This window comes from Budorcas taxicolor, chromosome 9 (assembly GCF_023091745.1).
Source record: "Budorcas taxicolor isolate Tak-1 chromosome 9, Takin1.1, whole genome shotgun sequence".
In the NCBI taxonomy this organism is placed as follows: domain Eukaryota; kingdom Metazoa; phylum Chordata; class Mammalia; order Artiodactyla; family Bovidae; genus Budorcas; species Budorcas taxicolor.
The window spans coordinates 70,792,830-70,815,911 of NC_068918.1; the positions used below are offsets into that span (position 1 = coordinate 70,792,830).

Sequence of the window (23,082 nt, forward strand, 5' to 3'; positions counted from 1 at the left end):
TTTTACACTTTTCTGATGAAGGACTCTCCAACTTTCCAAAAGGTTAAGAGCAGCTATTTGAGATACAAGAAAGCCAATAGAGAAAAGAGAAAGAAAGAAAGAGATGATGGAGTAGTGAGTACGTATGTCATGGTATGGTTTTAAATCCTACCTCTCCCACATGGCTGTGGAATCCTCTTTAAGTTTCATTTTTGAAATTTTAATCCAAAATTATTGAGATAATTATGATACTATTGCAGAATAAACTATCCAAGTAGATTATATACACACTCATCTGGTGGCTCTTGCAAGAAAGGATGGTTGAATTCACCAGAGTAAATGATTGAACTCACCAGTATTATATCTCATCACAGGTACACAGAATCACCCAAATATCCAAACATTTAGCAATGTACAATAAGATGGTCATGCCAAATTATGAGTTATAATTTAACAATTTGGGACATATGATGCCTATTTTATATTCAAATCATATTCAGATGATATCTATTTCACTATAATACAAATGTCTTCACACCTTTTAATCACATGCTTAGAAGTTACAGATATAAATTATTTCTATAAATTATGATTACACAAAGATTTGTTCCACCTTTTGAATTTTCTATTAATTTACTCAAACAATGCAGATACATACATGAACTAGTTATGAATAAAATTCACCAGGAAAAAAATGACTTGTATTTCAAATATTTGGAGCTTGAATATTACACTCATCAGATGATTGAGTCAAAAGAGAAATTTATTTCATGCTCCCAAATAAAACAAATTTAAGACAAATGCCCTAGAGATGGCCCTAGGACCAATTTCGATCTTGAAGCAATATTGACTTATACAAATATAGAGTTGCGTTTTGAATCACTTTTAATGTGAGGAATATACACATTTTTAATGTTATTTAAAGTCTTGTTCAGAGAAAAATGGTAACAATGTTTGTTTTGCCTTTTCTGAGTCAATTGTGAAATCCTTTAATGAATTAGCTGAGATTTACTAAGAAAAATAATTGCTCAGTTCTGTTCTACTCAACAGAAATACGAGTACTTTCTTTTCAGGTAGTGAATTGAAAGGACAAAATCACAGTGCCATTTCCTGCTTCACGCTGTGCCCATTTAGTAATACAGAATTGGTCGCCACGTTCTTAGCATTGCTTTTCAAGGAAGTCATGCGCACTGCAGAGGAGCTGAGTAGATAGCTGGTGGGTCTCTCTCCATAGGACTTCCTTCCACAACAGAGCTGACTATTGAAATGTCTCCTGAAGCTTTCACTGAGCAAATAAAGAGCAAATGGATTGACACAGGAATTGCAAAAGCTCAGAACCCGGGCGACCAAGGTGACAATCATGTGGCCTAGAGATGGGTCAATCTTGTTATAGTTGAAAGACCTGTACATGTAGAGGATGTGATTTGGAAACCAACAGAAGATGAAGCAGCCCACAAAGACCAGCACGATTTTGGCCAGGCGTTTCCGTGTTTCCATCTGCGAATATAAGGAAATAGTCCCTCTGATTAAAATGAAAATGGAGGCAGCCACATTCTAAAACACACTGTGTTCGAAAGATGTAAAACTCAGCATAGCATGCAAATGCATCCAAAAGCACAAACACGATTTTCCTTGCCAAGATAATGACTTTAACAATTTGATGTAGCCTATTTTGGTCATTACACTATTTTCACTTTAAAATGTTTGACAGTTTATAAAAGGCTATGTTCATGTTAAAACTGTGATCTTAAACATTTCTTAACTTTTCCTTTTGCTTAAAGCCTTATCACGATCACTATAAACATAAATCATTTCTGTTTGTATTAAACTCATTGAATTAAAAAACCACAGAATAAATTCAAGCTTAAAAAATTTTAAATCAGAGTATTTTAAATAAGAAAATTTGATCTATTGAAATAGGGCATGACTTTTTAAAAATCTTATCCACACACACACAGAAAAAAAAAAACTTGAAATTTAATTTAAACTCCAGCCTCTCATAAATCAAAAGCATCTGATATAACTGTCATTTCTATAAACATTATTATGTTAGACTATGTACCCTTAAAATAAAAACGTTTTCTTTTCATAAAATTCACCTAGTATGTTTAGGGTTTTATAGGAAGGTCTTCAGGAATGTGATAAATAGACAAAATTCAAACATGAGACAGTAATCTTTTTAAATCTAAAAATGATTTTTTAATATCGAGAGCCCCAAGTTTAGCTCACATTTGTCTAATGTGTTTGAATATTTAAATAAGGCAACATGAAAGTGAAGATATCATTTACCAAGATATTTACAGTAGACAAGATATTTTCTGAGCTAAAACTATTGGTAATCGACTAGAATATGCCAGGGAAGTCTGGAAAGGTTTAGGATTAAAACAGATCTGGGGAGTAAGTAGTGGTGAATGATAAACAAAAGTGTAAGTGAGAAGGAGTCTAGACCGGGAAGCAGAATGTGGCGCTCTGGATATAGTCCAGTAGCATCAATTAGGCAACTTGGATGACTTAGGCAAGTGGATGTAAAGCTTATATCACTAAGCATGGGCCTCCATAGCAGGTGGAGCCTAGGTGCAAGAATTTCACTGCAGTATACATTTATTTACTATTTATTTATTGGAAAAGCTATAAAGTTGAATTAGACCAAGTCTGACGTTGGCTCCAGCCCGCCCTCTTCTCCCTTTCACTCTTGTTTTGAGGCCCTCTGTTCCCAGTCTCCTGCTTTGGTATTCTAACCAAACCTCACCCCCAGTCCCCGGGTAGTGTCCTAGTCCTTTTCTGATGTAACCTTCCCCCAGACTTTCTGTCATCCCTTGTGGGCTACTGGGAGAAGACACAATAATTGAATAAATGTATACTCAAAATGTGACTCAGATGGTAAAGAATCCGCCTGCAAGGCAGAAGACCTGGGTTTGACCCCTGTGTCAGGAAGATCCCAATCCAGTCCATAGGGTCGCAAAAGTCAGACACAACTGAAGCGACTTAGCACACACACATAATTAAAATGTGAATTTTTTTCTGGTTTATGTGTTTCTTTGCATAAACATTTGCACATAAAGAAAAGCCATCAGAGACATTCTAACAGGCATGTTCAGGTGTCAGATAAATTGGACCTCAGTGGACTTTTACAGCTAAGCTGCTGCTGCTGCTAAGTCGCTTCAGTCGTGTCCGACTCTGTGCGACCCCATAGATGGCAGCCCACCAGGCTCTACCATCTCTGGGATTCTCCAGGCAAGAACAGTGGAGTGGGTTGCCATTTCCTTCTCCAATGCATGAAAGTGAAAAGAGAAAATGAAGTCACTCAGTCGTGTCTGACTCTTAGTGACCCCATGGACTGCTAAGACATGGCCACAAAACAGAGACCACTGTCTCCAACATCCCTTCTAGTTCAGGCTACTATGTGTCCCAGTGTCCTCTTACTGTTCTAATCATTCCTGATACTGAAAGCCCATGAACTAGAAACTCAAAATAGCACTGACTGCTTCTCACCAGCATGCCCTCAACATACACACCTACAGAGCTTACCTGTTTTTTGGTATGTTCATTGTATTCTCCTGGAAGATTATGTGCACTTTTAATTAAGGTCTTTGCAATGTGATAGTAATAAACACTAATGATAACAAGTGGTATGAGGAAGTAGACCAAGAAGATGAGCACTGAATGAATCTTTGGATGTAATTCATCCGTCTGAGGGTAGGGTATACACGCCGTGAAGCTGCCGTTATCCAAGCTGCCAATGCGTGCCACTTGGGAAAATATGGCTTCGGGAATAGCCAACAGCACGGAGACCACCCAGATGCCCACGGCCTTCACACAGGTCCACAGCACTGCCCCTGATGTCTGGATATCCATGGGGTTTACAATGGCTCTGTACCTGGGCAGACAGTACATCTCAAATTACTCTCTTAAGAAAGAAAAATTAAAAAGAGAAAGGAAAAGAGAGAGAGATTTTACTAAGATGCCAACCTGTTTACCATAGCCAAGACAAGGAAGCAACCTAGATGTCCATCAGTAGAGGAATGGATAAAGAAGATATGGTACAGATACACAATGGAATAATGCTGCTGCTACTGCTGCTAAGTCGCTTCAGTCGTGTCCAATTCTGTGCGACCCCATAGATGGCACCCTGCCAGGCTCCCCTGTCCCTGGGATTCTCCAGGCAAGAATACTAGAGTGGGTTGCCATTTCCTTCTCCAATGCATGAAAGTGAAAATTGAAAGTGAAGTCGCTCAGTCATGTCCGACTCTTAGTGACCCCATGGACTGCAGCCCACCAGGCTCCTCTGTCCATGGGATTTTCCAGGCAAGAGTACTGGAGTGGGGTGCCATTGCCTTCTCAGCAATGGAATACTACTCAGCCATTAAAAAGAGTGAACTAATGCCACTTGCAGCAACATGGATGGACCTAGAGATTGTCACACTGAATTAACAAAGTCAGACAGAGAAGGAGAAATATCATATGACCTCCCTTTTATAAAGAATCTTTAAAAAATAATACAAATAAACATTTATGAAACAGAAATAGACATAGACTTACAGAATGAAAAAAAATTTTTTTGCACTTAGTAATGTGAAAAAAAAAAAGAATTGTGGTTTCCAGGATTAAGGATGGGAGGAAGGATAGGAATTGACATGTACATACCACTCTATTTAAAATGGATAACCAACAAGGACTGACTGTATAGCATAGGGGACTCTACTCAATGTTATGTGGCAGCCTGGATGGGAGGGGGATTTGAGGGAGAATGGATACATGTATATGTATGGCTGAGTCCCTTTGCTGTTCACCTGAAACTATCACAACATTGTTAATTGGCTATACTCCAATACAAAATCAAATTTTTAAGTTTTTTTAAAAAGAGGGAGGTGCCAACACCCCAAGCTGTTATGTAGTGTGTGGAATAACTAAGAACCCTGGTGTCTGTCTGTCCACAAGTCATTCCACTGCTTATGAGCACAGAAAAGATGAGAAAAAAAATTTTAAATTGTCATTTCCCAAACTTCAATAATTTGCTTACATCCTTCACCAGTATTTTCTCCATCTACACATACTGCAAGTATTATCATATATTGAATAATTTTAATTAAATACTTTTATTTCCAATTACTACTGCAATTACTATAACACATAATCATAAATATAAAATGTTCACAATGTTATAATACTTAATAATAGTATTATTAAAATTTACCTGAATACTTTTCTAGGGCTTCTGAGGTTGAGTCTCCTATGTCTTTTTCCCCCTAAGGACATTGAGAAACCTTAAAGAAGAATTTAGATGGGAGTTTTCTCCTTAATTTAGTCACAAGGACAGAAAGAACTGGAAATGGAATAGCATTCTGTCTTTATAGCTCAAATTTCATTAATGTCAAGACCTCATGAAGTCTTCTCCCACCTAACACCATCATAGTAGTAAATGAACCACACTCCAGGACACAATAGCTTAAACAATCCAAGCCTTCTAAACCTCATTCAATTGCACATAACTATTAAGTAAGTTAACAATAATGCAAACAAAACAAAATCATATGTAAATCTCAAATCACTTATATCTATCTTTAAAAGCATTTCAGGTTACCCATATACCTAGGAGGTTAACAAGATACAGAAAAAAGTGATTTTAGTCAAACAAATTAGCACTGTTATTTCATCTCTGATATCTTTTAGAATATCACTTCAGATCTTTTTCTGCATCTGTAAGGTGGGGATAAAACCATCTCCCTCAAAGTTTTGTGATTAGAAAAACTGTACAGAGTACCTACTACAATGCCTGGCACCTAGCAGTTAGTTACCATGCCATGAACCTATGCCTTCTCTTTATTTATGTTTGAGTTAGTTTTATATTTCAAAAATTCAGAATAGTTTAAGCTATAAAACAAGCAGATAAAGTCTCCCTCTGAGGTTCTTTAAGAATTCATCCCATTGCCCATAGGAGAGGAGCAGCTCCCAACCTCAATAACATAGTCTTTCTCCTTCCTGACTTGCACCAGATGTCATTTCCAGACCCTCAACAGGAAAGTGGCAGTTCACATTTTCATCTAGAGGGGCTTCCCACGAAATATACAGAAATGAAAGCAAAGCAACAACAAGCAGCTTCAACTCCAAATTTAATGAAGTTGCAAACACATACAGACTTTGCACATGGCAGAACTCAACAGGCATGAGTTTCTTTCTCCTATTCTGATTAACTGAATGTTCTTCCAAAACTGAAAGAAATACAATCAGTAACTAGAATGAGCTAATGTATCTTCTTTTCTAAACTTTATCAGATGAATACATTCAAATAGGCTGGTTTGTTTTTCAAATCAGAGCGCACTGAGTGCTACAAAGCAGAAGTCTCTCATTCTATATCTGGTCCCACTCCTGAGTTAAAACAAATTTCAAATCATTACCTCCTCATGTCCAAGAAATGTACTGCTGCCATTGTCCCTTGAATTAAATATTACAGACATTAGCTCTTGACATCCTGTTACGATATTTAAAGATTTTCTTCCTTATACCTCCTTTATTCTTCTCGTTCTGAACTTCTTGATTTAGTAAGATATATTACATTTTTACAAGATAGTCAGTGCCGTATTATTATGGCTAAACAAATATTGCTCACTGCAGAGTTAAGTAGTATATTATGATGATGTTTTAAACTTAACTTTTCAGTCTGCCACTAAATAGGAAAAGCCATTAAGAATTTCTTATACCAGGGAAAGTAATAATGCATCTTAATGGTGAAGAGTCCAGGTTTTGAATTGGGTTCAGACAATGGTTCCATCACTGTGAGACTGTGGAAATGTTGCTTAATTTCAGGTCTTAATTTTCTTCACTTTAAATGGTAATAATTACAGTGCCTATTTCATAGTGTTGTGAGGATAAGAAACAAAAAAAAAAAGTTAGCACAGTACTAAGGGCAATTAATCTTACACCTATCTCCAAATCCATAAGAAATTAAAATGTTCAGTGAGATGAAGTATGAGGTTAATTACTAATCAACACTTGATTACTATGTTCTGGGAGAAAAATAGAAGTGTAAACATATAACAAAGCGTTTCCAAACCATTTGAAGTGTATTTTGGAATGTACTATGTAATTTCACCACTAGTAATTCCAGTTCCTTGGTTTAAATTTTCAAAATGCACACCGAGAAGCAAGAGTAGGCTCTGGACCACACAGAAGAGGCAACCAACTTTATGCTGTTATTAAAGTACCCACACTATGTTTACAAAGTATGTGATCCATGTAAACTGAAAAAAGTCAGTAAATATATAAAGAATAGCATTTTCTCTTTCCTTTGTCAGAGCCAGTTTACCAATTTCCAAAACAGTAGATTGAGAAAAGTAATCTGAAATAAACTCAAGCCCTAGGTCTTGCTACTGATATCACTTTTTAAAATGAAAGCATAAAGAGAGTAACTATTATAATGATAGCTCTTCATTAAGTTTTATTCTAATCACTAAGTAGAATTTTTTTCACATTCTAATTAAAATGGATTTCATGAAGAAGGGCAACTAAACTAAAACATCACATTTTACTTCTGATACACAAAAAAAGTGTTTTAAAAGATAATACTGAATAGAAATGGTCATAGAAACAAAATGAGATGCATAACTTACTCAAAGTCACCCATCTTTATAGGAATGTGGTTTTAGAAAGAATACATTATACAAACTAAAAGGTCAGTAGTATTTGGTTTAAAAGACAATGGCTCTCAACTTTCTATTGAATATTGTCTTTTCATCAACAAAGATTAACTTCTCAATGCCAAAGTGATGTAAAGGCATTATTACAAATGCCAAGAAATTTAGATGGACTCATTTTTCATTAATAATTTAATATGTAAATTAAAGTGAAGGATCATGAACACCACCTTAATCATTCAAGTTAAACTGTTTAGATAAACAGTTTAAGTCAACAACCCACTCCTAAGGAAATTTGACCAGGGTTCCAAGCAATGATGTCTAATTACACATTTCTCCCCACACCCATCCCGATATTCCTCCTGCTTAAATTCCCCAAATCATGATTGTAGAGAGTCTGGGATAGGGTACTAGACCAAGAGTCAACAGGACTGGATTCTCCTCCCAGGCCTGCCTGGGCTTCAATATCCTCATCTGAAAAATAACACAGTCGAACTAGTTGATCCATAAGGTAGATAAATAGACATTTCCCACTCTTGAAATATATGGAAAGAAGATTTTATATCAAAGATGCATTTTTCAGCACTGTTTTAAGACTGAAACTAAGTATCTTACCCGTTAGTAGGGGGGAAAATCATATCACTGGACTTCAGGTAATAAAACTAGAAGACTATATAAAGTCATGTCTGAAGAACATGTACTATTCTAGATGTTTTTGCTTCAAATAAATAGCAGCATTTAGTTAGGCAGTGAAATAAGTCTTCTCCTCATTTGGAAAAAAAAAAATCAAAATCAAACACTTTCCTAGTATTAAGGCAGACAGTCTTACCTATCAGGTTATTAAACTATTGAATAAGGAAAGTGCACCTCTAATTTTTTAGGGACACACCAAAAGCTTCTACAAGATTGTTGCACACCTATTCTACAGCTTTTCTATGAAATGGATAATGAAGATCCCCAAAGTGTGTGTGACTCAATGGACATGAGTTTGAGAAAACTCAGGGAGATAGTGAAGGACAGGGAAGCCTGGCGGGTTTGCAGTCATTGGGTTGCAAAGACTCACACACGACTTAGCCACTGAACAACAAAAAAGTGTGGAAGAGAAAGGCTAGGCTGTGCAATTTTAAACTAATGTAAATATTTTTTAAATAATTATTTTCTTATTATTTTTTCAAGCTTCCCATCTCTGTCCATTTTAACTCCTTTTACTCTAATTCTCTGATAGAGTCTCTCTCCTTCTCTCCCCTCTTCCTCCCTGCCCTTCCCTTACCCTTCCTTGCCCGGGTACACTTCTGCCCCTCTCCACGGCCGCGGCCTCTGCCCTTACCGGTCGGCACTGAGGGCAGTGAGAGTGAACACGGACACCCCCACGGAGGTGAGCTGGATCACCGGGATGAGTTTGCAGCCCACCTTCCCGAACATCCACTCGTCGAAGAAGTAGCGCGAGGCATCCACCGGGACGCAGGTGAGCAGCAGCAGCACGTCCCCAGCGGCCAGGTTAGAGATGAAGATGTTGGGGACGCTCCTCATGGCGCTGTTGGTGATGAAGATCTTCACCAACATAATGTTGCCCAGCAAGCCCACTGTGATGATGAGCAGGTAGAGGGACGGGATCACACAGCGGATCACCAACTCCGGAGTGGTCCGGTCCGGAGCGGGTAGGAAATCCCTTTCCGACATCCCGGGAACGAAACCGCTCCGATTCCCGCCCGCGGGCTGGGAGAGGTTGGAAAGAGACTCGGGTGGCATGGTCTCTTTTCCAGGAGAGTTCGCTGGAGTTTCCGTGCGGCCAGGCGCCCAGAAGAGTGCAACTCACTCTTAGGCTGAATGGATTTCCCTCTCGCCAGGACAAGCTTCCCGCCCGCGAGGATCGGGTCACACCGCGTGATCCCCAGGAAGACCCGGCGGGTGAGAAGTGTCCGCAGGACCCAGCCCTTCACTTTTAGAAGGGGCGCGTTGGCTCCTGCTGGCTCCGAATTGAAAAAGAAAAAAAAAAAAAGGCAAAGCAGTTGAGTCTTTGTTCCAGTTCTCAGGGGATTGCCCTCGCTTCTAGCTAGCAGAAAATAACCCTTTTGTGAATAAAGAGTTATCGCTCTGAAATTAGTTGAGGTACCTGTCAGACTTTTCGCGGGGAAGGCAGGAAGTCATCCTGTCGCTGTCCAGCAGCTGAAACGCTAGGAACTAGCAGTGGGGCGGTTAGCACTTTACTGGTCCCACAGCTTTGCTCTTGTTCTGCAGTTCCTGCAGCGTTGTGTGGGATTGGAGGGGCTCCGAGTCCTTTCTCTCGCGGGACCTCGCTCTATAGATCCATCCTTACCCGCCTCCAAGCAAGAAGCGCCCCAGACAGAAGTTTGTGAACCTCTGAAGATTTGGGGGCTGAGCTGGTGAGTCCCTGATCCTCGCACACTGAATTTAGGAAAGAAAAGGAGTGACAAAGGAGGAAGTAAATGAATGGTATTCCTTACTACTTTTCTTCCTTGACCCACTTTTCTCACTCCAAAGATAGAAACTCTTTGCTATAGTCAGCATATTGTTTCTTTAACTTACATTTCATTGAAATAAGATGACACCACCCTTAGGGCAGAAAGTGAAGAGGAACTAAAGGGCCTCTTGATGAAAGTGAAAGAGGAGAGTGAAAAAGTTGGCTTAAAGCTCAACATTCAGAAAACGAAGATCATGGCATCTAGTCCCATCACTTCACAGGAAATAGATGGGGAAACAGTGGAGACAGTGTCAGACTCTATTTTTGGGGCTCCAAAATCACCGCAGATGCTGACTATAGCCATAAAATTAAGGCGCTTACTTCTTGGAAGGGAAGTTATGACCAACCTAGATAGCATATCCAAAAGCAGAGACATTGCCAACAAAGGTCCATCTAGTCAAGGCTATGGTTTTTCCAGTGGTTATGTATGGATGTGAGAGTTGGACTGTGAAGAAAGCTGAGCACTGAAGAATTGAGGCTTTTGAACTGTGGTGTTGGAGAAGACTCTTGAGAGTCCCTTGAACTGCAAGGAGATCCAGCCAGTCCATTCTAAAGGAGATCAGTCCTGGGTGTTCTTTGGAAGGACTGATGCTAAAGCTGAAACTCCAATACTTTGGCCACCTCATGCGAAGAGTTGACTCATTGGAAAAGACCTTGATGCTGGGAGGGATTGGGGGCAGGAGGAGAAGGGGACGACAGAGGATGAGATGGCTGGATGGCATCACTGACTCGATGGACGTGAGTTTGAGTGAGGTGATGGACAGGTAGGCCTGGCGTGCTGTAATTCATGGCTTTTCAAAGAGTCAGACATGACTGAGTGACTGAACTGAACTGAACTGAAGGTACACAATTCTTAAATGTACAGATCTGGTATACACCATTCAGAACCTACAGTCTAACCACTATCTCCCAGTGTAACCACTGCTGTTCTGCCTTTTATCATCTGAAACAAGTTTACCTATATTTGAGCATCATATAAGTGGAATTATAAAATGTATAACCATGTGTTAAACACTTCTTTGGGCTTCCCTGGTAGCTCAGCTGGTAAAGAACCCTCCTGCAATGCAGAAGATCCCAGTTTGATTCCTAGGTCAGGAAGATCCCCTGGAGAAGTGATAGGCTACCCTCTCCGGTATTCTTGGGCTTCCCTAGTGGCTCAGGTAGTAAAGAATCTGCTTGTAATGCAGAAGGCCTGGGTTCGATCCCTGGGGAGGGAACATCCCCTAGAGGGCATGGCAACCCACTCCAGTATTCTTGCCTGGAGAATTCCATGGACAGAGGACACTGGCAGGCTCCCCTGGGATCACAGAGAGTCCACGGGGTCCCAGGGTCAGACACAACTGAGTGACCTTCACCTACTTACTCTGAGCCAGCTTATTTTACTCAACATTATATCTGTGAAGTCCACCCATGCTTTTGCGTATAGCAGTTTTCATTGCTGTATAGTATTCTAGTATAAATATACCATTGTTTGGCTATCCCTTCTAATGTTGCTTGACGTTTGGGTTCTTTCTAGCTTTAGGTAACTTGAATAATGTTTCTGAAAATATTCTTGTGCCTGTTTTCTGGTGCACATTTGAATTCCAGATGTGGATTTGCTAGGTCACAGTGATTAAGAATGTTCTACTTGAGCAGAAATTAACAATTGTTCAAAGTGAAGGTTTTTCCAAGGTTTTTCCAAGGTTTTCTTCTTTTGCATGTCTATGAGCAATTTCACCCCTATGTATATACTCAGTATATATCTGATACTGATAGAGTGTTTTAAATAGAATGTCACTAAGAACAAAATAACTTTCCAAATTCACACCATTTAAGTCTAATGTAAACCTCTCAGAAGTGGCACAGTTCTGAAGTTAACTAAGTAACACTGTTCACATTAGGAAATAAACATTTGGCTAGTTCTTGATTAAGGGATAAAATTGTATGATAACAAGAAAATTGGTCAAGGACTGCCTATAATGATCTAATGTGATGAAATGTGCCAAACCATTTGTAAAATTTAAGTAATTTTTTCAGATATTACTGACCAAGAATGGCATTTAATTATCATAGTTTAATTAGACAAGGTAAACATTTGCATTATAATCAATTTTATGTTTTTCTAATTCAGTTACAAGTCCTAATTATACTCTTCTTGGATTTCATTACTTAAAACAGTCTGTTATTGAAGCTAGCTAAATAGAATGTTTATATAATACATTTGAATATTTGTTAATGAACTTTATATATCATAGATAGCAAAGCAATTGATATTACATGTAAGTTGAAAATGTCTCTAGGAATTTTATCTTGTTATTTAAGTTTTTACTTAGCATCCAATCTCATTATGCAAAATAAGTTAACTAAAACCAATCGTCTAAACTCTGAAATCTCTCAGCCTTTCAAATTGCAACTATCCATCTTAGCCTATTTTATATTAAAATATATTGTAGTTTAAATTGCTCTATGCATAGTTTTATTCTCTTCTGGTTGTATTTGGACAATATTAATGATTTAGACAAGAAAAATGTCTAGTCTAAAACTGGATTAAAAAATAGCCAATTGCCTAGAATTGCAGAAATAAGGCATCTGAATTATTGATCTTTTCCATTCAAGTGAATCCTTATGCATTTACTCAAAGGCTTGGGTTGTGGAAGTAAAGAGTATAATAAATGTGTAAATAATGATGACCATCCTGATATTTTATTAAAATATGTTACAATTTTATTACATTATGTAGGAACTACTTTAATACATCACAAGTCACATATAGGTACATGAGTGTTGCCTCATTTGTATAGAATCAATAACATCAGAGATAAATAATACTGAAAGGACAAACATTTTTATTGGAATCATTGGGTTCTTCAGCATCATATCTAATTTAATGTGTATAAATTTTGAATCTTAATTTCACATATGAAACAATCAAAATTCACACAGACAAAATAACTTGCTTAATTTCATAAATACACTAGTAAAACTATATTGAAGTTTTTTTTCAAAACTATTTTGAAGTTTATTATATTTGACTTCAAAGTCTATTTTATTGCATTGTTCCCAGAGAATAAAATTGCCTGGAAAAAATGTGATTTCTATATAACTGAAGGGTGTATTTTTAATACTGACATTTTCAATGCTTTTAAAATGTATATATTACACGTTTCATTGCCTTAAATTGAACAAATACTGTTCAGAACTATATATAAACATTTCTTGCTGTTTCAAACTCATGCAAATAAGTTAGAAATCACAACCAAAAGTAAGGACAAACCAGTCAACTGAAACTACGCCAATGATAGCAGAGACAACATATAAGTAGATAAGAATATTTAAAATGTTAGTAAAACCTTATTTAGTGAGTTTGAGGAGGAATAGGGAAACTAAAATGTAAGGAGAGACATGGAGTATAAAAATACATATATGGAATTTATGTAAAAGAAAAAGCAACATTTGTGATGGAAAGCTTTATAGGATTAACAGCTGATCAAATAATATAGTACAGAGAGAAAAAGACTGAAAACAATGAATAAAGTATCAGAGCACTCGGAAAATTTCAGTGACCTAATGTATCTGTAATTAGGTTAACAAAAGACAGGAAACAAAGGAAAAGGTTTCTAAATAGTTGAAGAAATAACAGCCCCAAATTTTTCAAATTTGAAGAAAGTAGATCCCAGGTAGAAAAAACGTGAAGAAAATTCTACCAAGATTGAAGACTAGAAGTTTTCCCACTAAGGTCAGGAACAAGGAAAGGATGTCCTCCTTCATCACTTTTATTCAACATTGTACTACAAGTTCTAGGGCTGCAATAGAGACACGTGTACCCCAATGCTCATCGCAGCACTGTTTATAATAGCCAGGACATGGAAGCAACCTAGATGTCCATCAGCAGATGAATGGATAAGAAAGCTGTGGTACATATACGCAATGGAATATTACTCAGCCATCAAAAAGAATACATTTGAATCAGTTCTAATGAGGTGGATGAAACTGAAGCCTATTATACAGAGTGAAGTAAGCCAGAAAGAAAAACACCAATACAGTATACTAATGGATATATATGGAATTTAGAAAGATGGTAATGATAACCTTGTATGCGAGACAGCAAAAGAGACACAGATGTGTAGAACAGTCTTTTGGACTCTATGAGAGAGGGAAAAGGTGGGATGACTTGGGAGAATGGCATTGAAACATGTATAATATCGTATATGAAATGAATCACCAGTCCAGGTTCAATGCAGGATACAGGATGCTGGGGGCTGGTGCACTGGGATGCCCCAGAGAGATGGTATGGGGAGGGAGGTGGGAGAGAGGTTCCAGATGGGGAACATGTGTACACTCGTGGATTCATGTTGATGTATGGCAAAACCAATACAATATTGTAAAGTAATTAGCCTCCAATTAAAATAAATAAAACAGTCCATGTTAGAGAATGGCATGATTTTCTATGTAGAAAATCCAAAAATTCAACAACAAAAAACAGCTCCTGGAACTATTAATAATAAGTGATTACAGCAAGGTTGCAGGATACAAGGTTAATATATGTCAATTTATTTTTTATATATCAGCAATAAACAAGTGGAATTTTAAATAAAAATTAAAATTCCATTTACACTAGCACCCCCCAAAATAAAATACTTAGGTATAAATCTGACAAAATCTGTACCAGATCTAAGATTATTAAAGCAGATGAATCCATGAGGAATGCAAAAGGGCTCAAATACTGGAGACCACATCACCTGTAACCATGGTGGCCTATGGGAGACCCACAGGCACACACAAATAAAAGGATATTTGGGGGTAATCACTACCACATGAGTGTGTCTTGTCTACGTTTCTGTGTAAATGTGTTTCCTACTTTCACTCAGGCAGTTAGCATACAATGATACGACATATATGGGAGATAAAACAAGACTGGACTACCTTGTCAAAGACACTATTACCAGAAATGAAACTAGGCATGGAGAAATCAGCACAAACAGAACTCACCCTCAATGCAAAGAGATGTTCAAAGGATGAAAGCTTCTTGCAAAAATATTCAGCCCCATGATATCTTATTTTAGGGAGAAGGCAAATGATAGCAAGCTTCTCAGTCTGGTAAAGCTTTAACTAAATCTCTTCCAAAGGGAAGAACTGTTAAATGTGAGTGAACAAAACAGTGGGAAGGAGCTTGTGCTCCAAATCAAACAGGGATTATATATATATTATTACAAATAGAAGCTGAAGTACCCCAGGATGAGAGGACTATGTCTGGAATGACATCACAGACATTCGCCCTGTGAAACCCCTGTAATTGGTGAAAATTATAAATAAACATAAATAATCACCTAATGTCTCCAGAAATTTTTCAAGACACATACAGCAACTAAAGAAATATCATTCAATATTATCTACTAAATCAGTGAAAACATCCAAACTGACATTTGAGACTCAATCCTCTTTTTCTATCCCCACACTAAGCTCAGAATGACATTGCTCCTCTCCAACTGGGTGCAGCCAAGAACACAGGGCTCCCTCTCGCCCCAGAAGAGGAACAGATTATTAAGCGCCATGAAGAACCGTGGTAACATGACAGTCACACACAAAAAAGACAATTCTTCAGAAACTAGATTTAAAGTCACAGACTATTATGGTCTAACTGATGAAGAATTCAAGACAGCCACCATGAACAAACTCAAGAAGCTATAAGAAAGCTCAGATGTTCAGTAAACTCAGGAATAAAGTTAATGAATACGAGGAATACTTTATTAAAGAGATTAAAATTCTAAAAGCAAACCAAACAGAAATTCCAGAGTTGAAGAACTCAATAAGTGAGATGAAAACATCAGAAGGCACTGGAAAGAGAGACCATATGTTAGAGAATATTCGTGAGTTCGAAGAAAGAAATCTAGAAATGATAAAGTAGAATAGATAGAATTAAGATGTTAAAAGATGAAGAAATTCTGTGACAACTATGTGACTTCATTAGGAAGGGCAATGTTAAAACAATGGGTATCCTAGGAGGAGAAAAGAGGAGAGAGCAGAGAGCTTATGTAAAGAAATAATAGCAGAGAACTTCCTAAACCTGGGGAAGAAAATGGAGATCCAAGTCCGTGAAACTACGAGAACATCAAATTGCCTAAAATCAGAAATGTCTTCATCAAGACACATTATATAAAAGCTCTCAAAAGTTAATGACAAAGAAATAATTTTAAAAGCTCTCAGGGTAAAAAGAACATGAGGAACCTCCATTAGGCTATCAGCAGAATTTTTTCAGCATAATCTCTACAGGTCAGGAGAGACTTTGGAATGACACACTCAAACTATTGGAAGAGAAAAAAAAAAAAAAAACTCTTAGTCAAGAATACACAGCAAAGTTATACTTCAGATATGAAGGAGAAATAAAGGTGTTCCTAGAGGAACAAAGGCTGAGAGAGTTCATCAATGCTATTAATGTATCTCCTCTACAGGAAATAATGAAGGAAGCTCTTCTATCTAAAATGGAAAGGGAAAAAAGTACACAAAACTTTGAGTAAGATGAGAGAGACATACGGTAATACTCTATATCAGAATAGATTGTTTAAAACTTAATTGTAGTACAAAGGTTAAAGGGGAAAAAAGCAGTAAAAGTAACTATAATTACTTCAGTTTGGTAACAAACTCACAACATAAAAAGGGATAATTTAAGACCACAAAAATGGGGAAGAGGAAAAGGATGGAACCCACATAGGAAGATGAAGATAAGGTATTATCGGCAGAAAAAGGACTATGTTACCTACAAGACACTTTACACAAAATTCACAATAACCGCAAAACACAAATCTAGAGCAAAGACACAAAACATAAAAACAGGAAACAGAAAACCACCAAATTAAAATGGCAGGCCAAAAATGGAAGGAAAAAGAGACAAAAGAAATACAATCATATAAAAAGATAAATGGCAGGACTAAACCAAATTTAAAATCACCCTTATATAATTTTATAAACCAATGTTACCTCAATTTTTTAAAAGTTGTTCTTCAAGGAGATAAAACTGAAAAACCTTTAGTTAGATTGACCAAGAAAAAAGAAAAAAAATACCAAAGTCAGGTATGAAAAAGGATCATCACTTTGGTACTTTGCAGAACACGATGAAGAAAGTGGTGGGATGATACACACAATGGAATTTATAAAACCATATATTTAAAAAGGGACTTGCACCTTAAAAAAGAGCCCTTATAATTCAATCATAAAAGGGTAAATAGCTCAATTTAGAAAGGCACAAAGGATCTAAAGAGACATTTCTCTAAAGAAGATATATAATTGACCAATCAGCACATGAAAGGATGCTCAACATCATTAATCATCAGCGAAATGCACATCAAAACCATGATGAAAAACTCACTACGATCACTATGATTAAAAAATAAAGACATCAGGAAACGCTAGTGGTCCAGTGGCTAGGACTCTGTGCTCCCACTGCTGAGGGTCCAGGTTCAACCACTGGTCTGTGAATTAATATCCCACAAGCTGAGTGATGCAGCAAAGAATAAAATAAAATTTAAAAACTATAGACAAAATCAAGTGTTGACAAAGATGTGGGGAAATTCAAAGCCTTAGAGAAATGAAAAATGGTGCATTCACTGTGGAAAACAGTCTGACTATTCTTCAAAAGATTACACAAATTACCATATTACCCAGCAATTCTACTCCTAAGGATATATACAAGAGAATACCAGACCACCTGACCTGCATCTTGAGAAATCTGTATGCAATCAGGAAGCAACAGTTAGAACTGGACATGGAACAACAGACTGGTTCCAAATAGGAAAAGGAGTATGCAAGGCTGTATATTGTCACCCTGCTTATTTAACTTATATGCAGAGTATATCATGAGAAACGCTGAACTGGAAGAAACACAAGCTGGAATCAAGACTGCCAGGAGAAATATCAATAACCTCAGATATGCAGATGACACCACCCTTATGGCAGAAAGTGAAGAGGAACTAAAAAGCCTCTTGATAAAAGTGAAAGAGGAGAGTGAAAAAGTTGACTTAAAGCTCAACATTCAGAAAACAAAGATCATGGCATCTGGTCCCATCACTTCATGGGAAATAGATAAGGAAACAGTGGAAACAGTGTCAGACTTTATTTTTGGGGGCTCCAAAATCACTGCAGATGGTGACTGCAGCCATGAAATTAAAAGACGCTTACTCCTTGGAAGAAAAGTTATGACCAACCTAGACAGCATATTCAAAAGCAGAGACATTACTTTGCCGACTAAAGTCCGTCTAGTCAAGGCTATGGTTTTTCCAGTGGTCATGTATGGATGTGAGAGTTTGGCTGTGAAGAAGGCTGAGCGCTGAAGAATTGATGCTTTTGAACTGTGGTGTTGGAGAAGACTCTTGAGGGTCCCTTGGACTTCAAGGAGATCCAACCAGTCCATTCTGAAGGAGATCAGCCCTGGGATTTCTTTGGAAGGAATGATGCTAAAGCTGAAACTCCAGAACTTTGGCCACCTCACGTGAAGAGTTGACTCACTGGAAAAGACTCTGATGCTGGGAGGGATTGGGGGCAGGAGGAGAAGGGGACGACAGAGGATGAGATGGCTGGACGGCATCACTGACTCGATGGACATGAGTCTGAGTGAACTCCGGGAGTTGGTGATGGACAGGGAGGCCTGGTGTGCTGCGATTCATGGAGTCTCAAAGAGTCTGACACGAATGAGTGACTGAACTGAACTGGTGGCTCAGATGGTAAATAATCAGCCTACAATGCAGGAGACCAGGTTCAGTCCCTTGAATGGGAAGATCCCCTGGAGAAGGAAATGGCAACCCACTCCAGTATTCTTGTCTAGAGAATTCTATGGACAGAGGATCCTGGCAAGCTTAATCCTTGGGAATGTAAACAGTCAGACACGACTGAGCAACTAACACACTATACACAAATTAATATAGTTTTATTCATAATAACCAAAAAGTAGCAACAACTCAAATGTCTATCAAGCAATGAATAAATAAAATGCAATCTATCCATACAATAATATTCCTATATTGCATTAAGTAATCAAGTACTGACACCTGCCCCAATGCCAATGAAGACTGAAAACACTATGCTAGTTAAAGAAGCTAATCATAATAGACCAGATAATGTATGATTCCATTTATATAACATGGATTGTATGAAATTTATATGAAATGTTCAGAAAGGGCAAATCTATAGAGGTGGAAAGCTGCCTAGGACTGGAGAGCTGTGGGGAAATGGGAATAGGAAAAAATGCTAATGGGTATTGGTTTTGCTTCCCTGGTGGCTCAGAGGTTAAAGCGTTTGCCTGCAATGCGGGAGACCTGGGTTTGATCCCTGGGTGGGGAAGATCCCCTGGAGAAGGAAATGGCGACCCACTCCAGTATTCTTGCCTGGAGAATCCCATGGACGGAGGAGCTTGGTGGGCTACAGTCCACGGGGTCGCAGAGTTGGACACGACTGACAACTTCACTTTCACTTTCATGTTTGTGCACACTCAGCCATTCAGTCGTGTCCAACTCTGCGACCCCATGGACTTGTACCCTGAACTTACTATGTATGTTCTTTGATTTGCATCAATATATGCAACAAAATCTACTACTTGGGAAGAGGTTATTTCTGTCGGAAAGGAGCAATAAATACAACTGTTAGAATTTCTGATTTGTTGATTAAAAACAAAAAAAATAAGTCATTTTCTTAACAAGCAAAAGTTTGTTTGGTTTTAAAATAATGTGATTTCTGTGAGTATTCCAGTTAATAATGTTACTTGTAAAAAAATTAACTAGACTGCCACTTAGTCAAAGTGGTCCATATAGTCTAAGCTATGGTTTTTCCAATAGTCATGTATGGATGTGAAAGTTGGACTATGAAGAAAGCTGAGAGCCAAAGAATTGATGCTTTTAAACTGTTGTGTTGGAGAAGACTCTTGAGAGTCCCTTTGGACTGCAAGATCAAACCAGTCAATCCTAAAGGAAATCAACCCTGAATATTCATTGGAAGGATAGATGCTGAAGCTGAAGCTTCAATACTTCGGCCACCTGATGCGAAGAGCTGACTCACTGGAAAAGACTCTGATGCTGGGAAAGATTGAAGGCAGGAGAAGGGGATGACAGAGGATGAGTTAGTTGGATGGCATCACCAACTCGATGGACATGAGTTTGAGTTGGTGGACAGAGAAGCCTGACATGCTACAGTCCATGGGGTCGCAAAGAGTCGGACACTACTGAGAGACTGAACTTAACTGAGACTGCCATTTATGTAACAGTGTCTTCACCTTATTCAGAAGAAACTTCAGTGAAATAGTTTTATCCACCTGCTGGTTTCAAATGGGATTCACAAAAATTTCATTTTATGCAAATTAGGACATAGAATTGGAATGGGATTGGAAATGAAGGGAAAAATTGAAGACTGAAAAACCTGGGGTACCAGAAAATCTCAGGAACCTTTTAATCCGTGTAGAAATATGACTTCAAAGAATACGCATTAGTATGTTTCTAGTAAACTCTACTGAAAGATAAAGCTCTTTGTCTCTTGGTGGGATATCTCTGAAATAATTTGCTCAGAAATCACCAAGGCACTACCTAACATACAAGCAATTTGTGCAAATTATTATTTTGACAGAGCAAATAAATATTTCAATTCCTGGTAGTTAAATAGTATTTCTTATTCTACAAAGATAATTGAATTACTATAGTACATTAGGTTTTCATTCTAAATGTTTGGTAGAACCACAAAAGAAAACAAAATAATCCCAAATTGGAACGCTTGACCTGAATATGAAACTGATAAATAATCTGCCAGATATCTATCAAAAATAAGTAGGATTATAATTTCTTAGGAGTTAGTAGCTCCCAAGCATTTCACTTGAATTCATATTTTGTGCTTAAAGGAATAACCACAGTGTGATTTGATGTTTTCCCGCTTATGGTATATAAATGGGAAGTAGTTTATACAGGCAAACTATTTGGCTTAGTTTTCAGTAGAAGAAGGTGCTTTCTTTTTTTCAAATGTTATGAAGTAAACAAAAAAATATTATCTTCAAACTCAACATCAAGTAGGGATTGAATAAATCTCTAAAATCATTTGATGTGGCATCAGTTCAGTTCAATTCAGTTCAGTCGCTCAGTCGTGTCCAACTCTTTGCGACTCCATGAATCGCAGCATGCCAGGCCTCCCTGTCCATCACCAACTCCCGGAGTTCACTCAGACTCATGTCCATCAAGTCAGTGATACCATCCAGCCATCTCATCCTCTGTCGTCCCCTTCTCCTCCTGCCTCCAATCCCTCCCAGCATCAGAGTCTTTTCCAATGAGTCAACTCTTCGCATGAGGTGGCCAAAGTACTGGAGTTTCAGCTTTAGCATCATTCCCTTGAAAGAAATCCCAGGGCTGACCTCCTTCAGAATGGACTGGTTGGATCTCCTTGCAGTCCAAGGCACTCTCAAGAGTCTTCTCCAACACCACAGTTCAAAAGCATCAATTCTTTGGCACTCAGCTTTCTTCACAGTCCAAATCTCACATCCATATATGACCACTGGAAAAACCATAGCCTTGACTAGACAGACCTTTGTTGGCAAAGTAATGTCTCTGCTTTTCAATATGCTATCTAGGTTGGCCATAATTTTTCTTCCAAGGAGTAAGCGTCTTTTAATTTCATGGCTGCAGTCACCATCTGCAGTGATTTTGGAGCCCCCAAAAATAAAGTCTGACACTGTTTCCACTGTTTCCCCATCTATTTCCCATGAAGTGATGGGACTAGATGCCATGATCTTCGTTTTCTGAATGTTGAGCTTTAAGCCAACTTTTTCACTCTCCTCTTTCTCTTTTATCAAGAGGCTTTTTAGTTCCTCTTCACTTTCTGCCATAAGGGTGGTGTCATCTGCATATCTGAGGTTATTGATATTTCTCCCGGCAATCTTGACTCCAGCTTGCGCTTCTTCCAGCCCAGAGTTTCAGCACTCCTCAAATAAGACTCAAGACTACTAGCATGTCTTTATCCCCTAAATACTCATCACTAACCTACAATATCCCTTGTGGCTCAGCTGGTAAGGAATCTGCCCGCGATGCGTGAGACCTGGGCTGGATCCCTGGGTTGGGAAGATCCCCTGGAGAAGGGAATGGCTACCCACTCCAGTATTCTAGCCTGGAGAGTTCCATGGACTCTATAGCCCATGGTGTCGCAAAGAGTCGGACACGATTGAGCGACTTTGGGATCTTCCATGTAGCTCAGATGGTAAAGAATCTGCCTGCAATGCAGGAGACCTGGGTTCAATCGCTGGGTGGGGAAGATCCCCTGGAGAAGGGAACGGCAACCCACTCCAGCATTCTTGCCTGGAGAATCCCATGGACAGAGGAGCCAGGCGGGCCACAGTCCATGGGGTCGCAAATAGTCAGACACGACTGAGCAACTAACACAACAGAAAAAAAAACACTATAACCTACAATGTATCTTAACTGGCAATTCAGTCAGTTCGGTTCATCCCAGTCACTCAGTTATGTCTGACTCTTTGCGACCCCATTGACTGCAGCACACCAGGCTTCCCTTTCCATTACCAACTCATATCTGTCCAGCCGGTGATGCCATCCAACCATCTCATGTCATCCCCTTCTCCTACTGCCTTCAATCTTTCCCATCATCGGAGTCTTTTCCAGTGAGTCAGTTCTTCGCATCAGGTGGCCAAAGTATGGGAGTTTCAGCTTCAGGATCAGTCCTTCCAGTGAATATTCAGGACTGATTTCCTTTAGGATGGACTGGTTTGAGTTGACAATTCAATATTTTATGTCTCATTAGCGCCACCTACTGAGTTCTGGTCACATTTCAGAAATCTCAGTTACAAGCAAATGTAAACGAAACCAAAGTAACAAAAGGATGATAATAGAAGGATCACATCTCCAGCATTTTCTTTTTATTAATGCTATTAGAATAGAGGTGAGGTAACCAGAGCAGTGGATGTCAAGTTAAAAAATAATTAGCTTTAAATTTCATTTATATAACTGTGATACTTGATTAAGATATTTCACAAAAGCAAAT

At 38.4% G+C, this 23,082-nt stretch overlaps 1 protein-coding gene across 1 annotated transcript; it reads right to left on the reverse strand.

Moving 5' to 3' along the window:
* Positions 1-1,074: 1,074 nt before the first annotated feature.
* On the reverse strand, positions 1,075-9,359 carry NMBR (neuromedin B receptor). The gene is made up of 3 exons (XM_052646046.1): positions 8,938-9,359; positions 3,508-3,856; positions 1,075-1,476 (listed from the first exon to the last, which is right to left on the reverse strand). The coding sequence occupies exons 1-3, from the start codon at positions 9,357-9,359 to the stop codon at positions 1,075-1,077; spliced, it is 1,173 nt and encodes a 390-aa protein (XP_052502006.1).
* Positions 9,360-23,082: the final 13,723 nt, after the last annotated feature.

What these genes read in the sequence shown, in the direction of transcription:
- NMBR (XM_052646046.1), bottom strand. Translation starts at nt 9,359, where the DNA reads ATGCCACCCGAGTCTCTTTCCAACCTCTCCCAGCCCGCGGGCGGGAAT. An exon ending in ACTGCCCTCAGTGCCGACCG is followed by an intron (nt 3,857 to 8,937) that starts GTAAGGGCAGAG and finishes CTGTCTGCCCAG; the next exon opens with GTACAGAGCCATTGTAAACC. An exon ending in ATGAACATACCAAAAAACAG is followed by an intron (nt 1,477 to 3,507) that starts GTAAGCTCTGTA and finishes TTATATTCGCAG; the next exon opens with ATGGAAACACGGAAACGCCT.